This window comes from Solenopsis invicta, chromosome 6 (genome assembly GCF_016802725.1).
Source record: "Solenopsis invicta isolate M01_SB chromosome 6, UNIL_Sinv_3.0, whole genome shotgun sequence".
In the NCBI taxonomy this organism is placed as follows: Eukaryota; Metazoa; Arthropoda; class Insecta; order Hymenoptera; family Formicidae; genus Solenopsis; species Solenopsis invicta.
In genome coordinates, this window is record NC_052669.1 from 16118860 (window position 1) to 16127669 (window position 8810).

Here is an 8810-nt window from a genome sequence, read left to right on the forward strand (position 1 = left end):
ATATAATTTACCTGCGTAACAATGCTATCGTTACAAACTTATCGTAATTTTACGAAATTTTTAAGATTTACAAATCTTAAGAACCGTGAAATCACAGAATTGGATAAAAAGTCTTTCTTTGTAAGCAAAAATAAAAATGTGAGGAAATAAATTGTATAAGACATAAAAATGCTGTATGAAAAAACACGATTTAAGTATAATATGTAAAAGGAGAAAATCTGAAAAATAAAGAAAAAACTGTAAAAAAACTAATTTTTTCTTATTTCTTTTAAGTTACAATTTTTTTATAAGTAAATAGAAAATCTGAAAAAATGTAAAATATATTGTAGATAAGACTATCTAAGAATTAAATATACTGTGTATGATAAAATATAAAAGAAACATTATACAAAGAGAAAATCTAACTTATGAGAAGAAAAACTATTAGTAAAACTATATTTTTATTGCATTTTATAAATTAGAAAACGATCATTGTATGATTAAATATAACATGTTATCTGAGACATTTTGATTTTTTTCTGATATTTTCTAATTTTTATTTCCATTCATTAATTTAAAATTGTCAATGAAGTCGCGCGATTTCAGCCAACTAATCGTAGCAAAGAGCTTCTACACATGCATTTCGGTATGCACATGCATGGTACAATGGTTCTCTATGCCGTAACGGTCATCATGACTCATCATTGTAATAGTGCAATGTAGTTGAGTCAGTTAAGTGTAGTGGTCATGGTCAGTGGTATTGGTGTAATAATTTGCAAGTGCCGTGTTCTTATATGTAATATTTTTACATTGGAGTATTTTGCATAATATCGAATCTCCGTGGATAAAAAAAAACCTTTAGGTAATTAATTAAAGTCTTGAATTTGCTTTCATGTGTAGTATATTTATTACTTGATATAAGTATAATACATTTTACATAATCTAATTTTTTTAATTTGCATTTCTATTTCAATAATTTTTAAACACTTTTTTCTCAAAATAGTTTATAAGTACTAATTTTTTATTATTAAAAAATTTTTACTTATTATTATGATTATTATATTATTATTAATAAACTTCATTAAATTTTTGTAAAAGTAAAATTAATTTTCTATAACGATTAAATGATAAAGTGTAGAATATGCTTATAGAATTGTCAAACTCGGTTTTCATATATACACTATGAACACTGGGCTTTAAACAAAATTAGAATACATCTACCTCTTTATTTTAGATATGTGGATGACATAGTGATGGCTGTCCCAGATAATTTAATTGATCTTACTTTAAGTACGTTCAATTCCTTTCACCCGCGGATTTGCAATTTACATTGGAAAGAGGGGGTGATAAAATAAACTTTCTAGACATCACTATGATAAAATACGAAGATTCCTTAATTTTTTATTATTATCATAAACCCACATTTTCAGGGAGATACCTGAATTTTTTATCAGCCCACCCTTTATCACAGAAAAGAGGAACAATTTTTGGCATGGTTGACGAAGCATTTTTATTGTCAGATCCTGAATTCCACAGAAAGAATTTTGAGTTTATCGTAAATACCCTTTTTATGAATGAATATCCTGCTGGATTTATTTTTGAGACAATTAATAGCCACATAAAACATTTAATTAATCAAAGCAAACATACAGACACTAACAATGATACCGACACAAAAGTAAAAAATCTCTATGGGTCTTATTGCCATATGTTCCTACAATTTCTGACAAATTCAAATATTTCACGAACAAATTCAACATAAATCTGGCTTTTTTTAGTCTCAATAAATTGAGCAGATTCATTAAAGTCCAAAAAGACGTTCTTCCGAATAATCTTAAGAAAAATGTAGTGTATAAGATCATGTGCAAAGACTGCGATGCGTCCTATGTAGAACAAACTAGCAGGAGATCAAAAACAAGAGCCATAGAACATTGCAATGATATTAGACGAAATGCGAACAACCATTCGGTTATCACGGAACACAGAATTAATCTTAATCACGACTTTGACTGGAAGAATATTAAAATCTTGGATAACGAGCGAGTTTTGGACAGGCGGTTAACATCGGAAATGCTACACATCCAATTATAAACAAATAGCCTCAATTTACAAAGAGATACTGAATTTCTGCATCACGCATACCTCTCACTATTAAAGAGACTGTAACAGATAAGTTTTATTTACTAGCAACAGTCGTCTCACCGCTAATTCACTACGTTGATTTTAATTATATTAATCTCTTTGCCTCCAATTCACGTTAAGTTTGTAATTTTATTTTTAATTTGATAATTCTGACATTGTTAATTGTTGTCCGCTAATTTATTTTGTTTTGTATCAAATGATTTCTCCGTTCATATTTACGTATCTATGTATCTATTATTGTTTGTTCTCTCTCTCTCGTTTATTTGACTTCCTCGGCGATGGTAGGATGTTCGAACGAATTGGTCAGTATACGTTATTGCGTGAGATAGTAAGCACGCGGCATTACAGAAAATTCAAACGTATACTTTGACAGGCGAATTTCGCTTCCTATGGACAAAGTTATCCAACGCTTCACTGGTCGTCATCAGTGCCAATGGGTGAGTCACATATTTTTTAAAAAATTTAAAAAATAAAAAAACATTAATTATAGTAATGTCAGCTATTTAAGAACGCCCGTAGGGGTCTGGAGTCGTTTCGGGGCCTCCCGAGGCTCTGCAACGACTCCAGATACAGGAATTGGCGTTCCTGCGGTTCCCGAGCTCGCTAGGGGGTCTGCGGTCTCTCGTAGGCCGTAGATTCAGGGATTTCAGCGACCCTGGCGCCCGAGCTGGCATACCGTAATCCGTCACGTGCTGAAATTACGTGCGGGACGGACCGGTGGCCTGGGTCTCACCGCCCGGGCTGCGAGGAGTAAACCTCTATAAAAAATCCAAGGGTGGCGTCCGTGGCGCGGGTGTCGTTCCGTGTAACAGCGGGGCGGTGCTTCGTGTCTCGGACGCCAACGTATTTAGTTGGTTGGCAGGCTGCTGCTGGGGTGGGGGTGGCGGTCCGGGGTGGTCCCTGGCGGGTGCTTGCGCTCTTCCGGGGTCTTCCCGGGCCGTCTCCCCCGCCTTGGTGGATCCGTTTGCCCATGTTGCCTCAGGCCGATGGTCCCCGGACATCGGCCTGAGTAGGCTCCGGGGCGAGGGTGGGGTTCCCCTCGTTAAACAAGACCCCAATTATGGATTTAGTACATGGGCAAACGCAAGAAAAAGGTACCGCCCAGGGGTGATCGGACACCCCAGAGCCGGCACGGGGGGGCTATGGTCCCGGGTCCCCCCCTGTCGTCATCGAACGACGGGCGGTCGAGCGGAGTGCCCCCGGGCTCCGCCGACTATAGGGCTACTGGGGGAGCTGACGTTCTCGACTCCAAATGGAGTGCGAAAGATATGGAGCGCATTGTGCGTATAATACGCTTATCCTCTTTTATGTCCCGTGGATACGAGGGCTCAGACGAGGAGTCGGATGAGGGTGGGAACGTCTCACCCCCGAACGGCGGGAGTGGAGTAGAGCCGGCTCAACGAGCCGTGGCCCCCATCCCGGACGATGGGGAGGGGACGGCCTCGCTGCTCCGGCGGGCGACCCGGGGTCGAGCTGGCCGAGAAGGCCGAGGCCCCCGGGCCTCCCATTGGGGAGTTTCGGACCCTTCACCCGGCGGACGTCGCGAAGCGGACGCTGGTGGACGGGGCCTGGGTGGCGGGCGCGTCGCTCGCTCTCCCTGTCTCCGGACCGGCTGGTCGGCGGACGCCGTACGGCGGAAGCCGGACAGCCTGGCGGGAACACGGATCAGTGATGTGAGACGGCCCGACTTTTCTCGCGCGTGCGCGGCCATGACGTCACATAGCAACGACGTCTTATGTTTCGGCCGTTATGGGTGCAAGAGACAGAAAAGAGGCTACATCTACAACTTTTTGGTAAGTTAACATTAATATTTACGTAATGGATCGCAATATAGAAGAAGAACCGGTTAATAAAAAACGTAAAATTACAGTTTTTCAACATTCTTGGCTAGATGAAAATATTTTTAAAGGATGGTTAACTCCTCATCCTGAAATAAAAGATAAAGCGCTTTGTATTGCATGCAATAAGACCATGAGATGCATGAAAATAGATTTAGTTAAGCACTCGCAGACGGTCAGACATAACAAAAATGTAAATTCTTCTGATTTTAAAGCCACCGATAATGTTAATAATAATTTATCGCATAAAGACGAGGTTAAAAGCGCGGAAATTATATTGTCAGCGTTTTTTGCAGAACATAACGTAGCTTTTTGTGCCGCGGATCATTTAATTCCGGTATTTAAAAGAGTTGGCGCCCGAGATCCCGTTGTGCAAGATCTTTCACTTGCTCGAAATAAGTGTGCAAATGTTGTAAAAAATATTCTTGCAAAACGCGAAATCGAAAAAATTGTGCAATGTTTACAAACATGTAGATTTTCCATTTTGATCGATGAAAGTACAGATATAACAGATATTAAAGTAATGTGTATACTTGTTCAATATGTTTCGCCTTTAAATAAAAAACTCACGACTCAATTATTAACATTATTGCCGTTAGATGCTACTGATTGTTCCGCGAGTAAAATTTTTGAACTATTTAAAAAATTTTTTGAAGAAAAAGAAATTCCGATTAAAAATATTGTTGGAGTGGCATGCGACAATGCATCCGTTATGATTGGATGTAATAATTCTTTTATGACACATTTAAAATTAGAGGTACCAGAATTAATAACGTTAAATTGCATTTGCCATTCATCCGCGCTTATAGCTAGTAAAGCTTGTGTAAAATTACCATCTTCTTGCGAAAGTTTAATTAGAGGAGTTGCCACTTATATTTCGGGCAGTGCAAAGAGATGCGCAGTTCTGGGCGAATTTCAAGAATTTTTTGAAGTACAAAAATGTAAGATGTTGAAATTATCAGAAACAAGGTGGCTATGTTTACATCAATGTGTTATTAGACTTTTAGATAACTGGGAAGTTTTAAAAAGTTATTTTATTTTAGCGACAGTAGAAGATAAATTAAAATCTGCCCAAGTTATTTTAGACCATTTAAATGATGATGCAATCAAAGCATATATGTTATTTTTAAAATATTCATTAAATTTTTTCAATACTTTTAATGCTTTATTTCAATCGCGTGATATTTTAATACATAAATTATTTGAAAGTAGCCGACGATTAATTAAGTATATAGCTTTAAATTTTATTAAACCTGAAATTTTGACAGATATTGCTAATTTAGATATTAATAATAAAAATAATTTTAGAGAAAAAGTTAATGTAGGACCGGAATGCGAGAGCTTCTTAGAAACATTATCTGCGGAATGCGCACAACAGATTAGATTGAACTGTTTAGAATTTTACATTACTGCGGTTCGAGAAATGCTTAAACGTTTGCCTTTTAAAGATAAACTTTTCCAACAATTAACTTTTTTAGATCCTAAAGTTGCATTGTATGACGAAGGTAGATTAGAGGTTGAAGACTTAACTTTTATCGCGAAACGGGTAGACCATAATATCGATATAACTAAATTAGCTTTCGAGTGGCTTATTTTACCAACAAGTTTTAATGATCAAGAAAAAAAAATATTAGCTTGCTTAAAAATTGATGAAATGTGGCAAAAGATATTAGAATTTCAAAATTTCGATGGGGAAAAGATGTTTCCAAATTTAGAATCATTAGTCGAAATAGTTCTTTCTTTTCCTCACTCAAATGCCGAGGCCGAACGAATATTTTCCATTGTAACCGATGTAAAAAATAAAAAAAGAAACCGATTAGCTAATGATACAGTCTCTTCAATTTGCGTTGTTCGATCCAGTTTTCAATCGCAAAATATTAATTGTACAAATTTTCAAGTTGACTCAAGGCATCTCGAACTGCATAATGCAGAAAATTTATATGGAAAGAAATGTACATCTGATGGTACTTAATATAATTTCTGATTTTTTTGCTTTTTTATTTATATTATTTTGCATATAATTTTTAATTTTTTAATGTCATCTAGCCAATTTTTTTTCCATACGTGCAATATATGTGTGTTATTAATTGTTTTTTTATTTTTCATATTTTTTTTTATTTGATTTAATTTTGTTTTAAAATGTGCAATACAAATAAATGTACAAATTTTATTTTTTTAATTATTATATAAGTAAAAAGTAGTGTTCAATAGATATTAGAATAATTATAATTAGATTATAGTAGAATAATATTTAGGTTAGTATTACTGTGATTATTTGTGATAGTCATTAATTTTAACACATTTTTTTTTAAATTAATTAATGTATTTTTAACATGTATATATACAATTACATTATAACTTTAGCATATTAAGTTTTGAATTTCACGAGTTTATTTTTGTTTTATGAATACTGGTAAGGTTTTTGGCAGTTTTCCTTACCCTTGCAACAAATGTTGGTATTCTATAATTTTTCTGCCAAATAAAGTATTTTATTTTGTTATTATAAATATATCTTGTGTAAAATTATTTTAATCCTTCCTTCAGTTTATTTCTCTCTCTCTCTCTCTCTCTCTCTCTCTCTCTCTCTCTCTCTCTCTCTCTCTCTCTACATATATATACATACATACATACATATATATATATATATTTTTTTTTTACATACAAATATATAATTATTATACATATATATAACACATTTTTAATAATTACAATTTTTAGTAATTTTAATAATTGTAATTTTAAATAATTTTAATAATTTTAATTTTTAATAATTTTAATAATTGTTAATTTAATATAATAAACATTTTTCTCATATTATAAAAATTTTGCTTTTAAATTACAAAAAATTATGTACGGGTGCCAATGGTACATCTTTTTCTCTGTAGCGATACCTCAGTGATACTACATTCACCGCGCACGCGCGAGAAAAGTCGGGCCATCTCTCATCACTGACACGGATGCGCACCGACCGCGCTCGCGCTCGCCGATCCGCATCCGCGGAGGCGGCTCGGAGGGCGAGGGTGGGGACGACCCACCCGGTGAACTAGACCGAGACGCACCCGCGAGTGCGTATGGGTGCGATGGGGGGAGGGAGACGCTGACATGGTCTCCGTGGAGCCGGTCGCCCCTCCCGCTGGGCCTTCGGAAGAGGTCGTGGTGACCCCGGATATTCCGGGTCTGCCCGCCGAATCCGGGGTACAGGGTGGGCGGAAGCGGGCGCGTGGCCGTCCCCGCCTGGACGGGACGGGACCCGTCTTCCCTCTCGGAGCGGCCATTGAGAACCATCTCTATGGAGTGCCCATGGAGGGTTTTTCGTGCCCGACGACTCAGAGCGAATGTTATTCGCGATTCTGAGTCGGAGGGCGAGATGTCGCTGGGGGGATCTGATGCGCGGCCGCGGCAGCGGATCAAAATCCCCCGACCCTGTTCACTCCCGACCAACGTCGGGAGCTGGACAGGCAGATCGGGGTGATCCACCGCAGCACCACGACCGATCTGGCCAGTCTGGCCGACGGGTGGCTGCTCGAGGTGGAGAAAGCCCGGGCAAGGTGCACCAGCCTCGACTCTGGTCGCGGCATGCACGGTGCCCTGTCCGGGCAAATGAAAAGGTGCACGCACCTCGCTCGGGAGGCCGTTATGACCCTGGCTTACAGGGCCATGGGCCGTCTCGGGCGGGACGACGGCCAGGAGGAGGCCTCGACAGCGGTGCGAGAGGAGAAGGTTCGACTCCTCCGCGCCGAGGTCGAGGAGCTGCGGGGGCAGTTGGGGGTTGCGAGAAGAGCACTCATGCTCGGATCGGGACCCTCGACTGCACCCCGTACCGAGGGGGGGGATTCCTCCCAACCCCCGCCGGCTCCGGCGGCGGACCCCGTCCCCGACCCCCCTCTCCTTTCGAGGAGAGGGTGCTCGGGCTGCTGGGGCGGCTGTCGGACTCGGTAGGGGACATGGAGAGGCACCTGGCGCGGGTCGAGGCTGGGGCTGTTTCAGCTCCCGCCTTGGCCGGCGCTGGTGCGAAGCGTGTTAGGGGGACGTCGGGGGACCGAGCTCCGCAGGAGGAGCCCGCTGCCCCGAGCCCCTGATGCCCCCGCGGCCCCGTCTGCGCCGGCGCCGTCCTCGGACGGGCCGGGGTGGACGACCGTGGTGGGTAGGAGGGAGATGAGGAGGGCTGCGACGATGGGGGGCGCCGGCGAAGAAGCCGGCTCCGCCCCTACGCCCTCCAGGGGCGGCCGGGGTTCTTCCCTTCCCCGGCCGGACGTCGCCGGTGCTGGCACCTCGGCGGAGGCGGCTGCGAGGCCCATGCTTCCCCCTCCGCCGGGGCCTCAGCCCGGCAAAAAGAAGAAAAGGGGAAAGAAGGGATCGGAGTGTGAGCAGGCGCCGCCGCGAGCGGGGGCCACTGCCTCGGCAAAGGTGGGGAGGCGGATTCCGAGGTCCTCCGTGATTTCGGTCGCGGTGGATCGGGACATTGCCTCCCTATCAGGAGTTATGAAAAAGGCCATAGCGGCCATAAACCTGAAGGATTACTTCCCTCAGGGCGTAGGCCCCAACGTCAGGGTCTCCCAGATGGGGGGACTCTTGTTGGAGTTCCCCGGTAGGGACAGCCGTCCGGCGGCCGAACGCCTGGCGGCTGAGATGTCGCGCGTGGCGGGGGGTCCGGGCGTTCGGATCACCTGCCCTCTTCGGAGGGTGGGGGTCCGCGTGTCCGGATTCCTCGACTCCGCGACACCGGAAGAGGTGGCCGAGGCAGTGGCCGGCGCAGGGGACTGCAGCGCCATGGATATAAAGGTGGGCGGTATAATTCGCGGTCGCCGCGGCTTGGGCTCTGTCATCGTGCAGTGCCCGGTCGCGGCGGCT

The 8810-nt window shown here is 42.2% G+C and overlaps 1 protein-coding gene across 1 annotated transcript; it reads left to right on the plus strand.

The window, feature by feature from the left end:
• Window positions 1-3051: 3051 nt before the first annotated feature.
• On the plus strand, window positions 3052-7006 carry LOC120358103. The gene is made up of 2 exons (XM_039450821.1): window positions 3052-3914; window positions 6845-7006. Exons 1-2 carry the CDS (start codon window positions 3195-3197, stop codon window positions 7004-7006), a joined length of 882 nt encoding a protein of 293 aa, XP_039306755.1. The 5' UTR covers window positions 3052-3194.
• Window positions 7007-8810: the final 1804 nt, after the last annotated feature.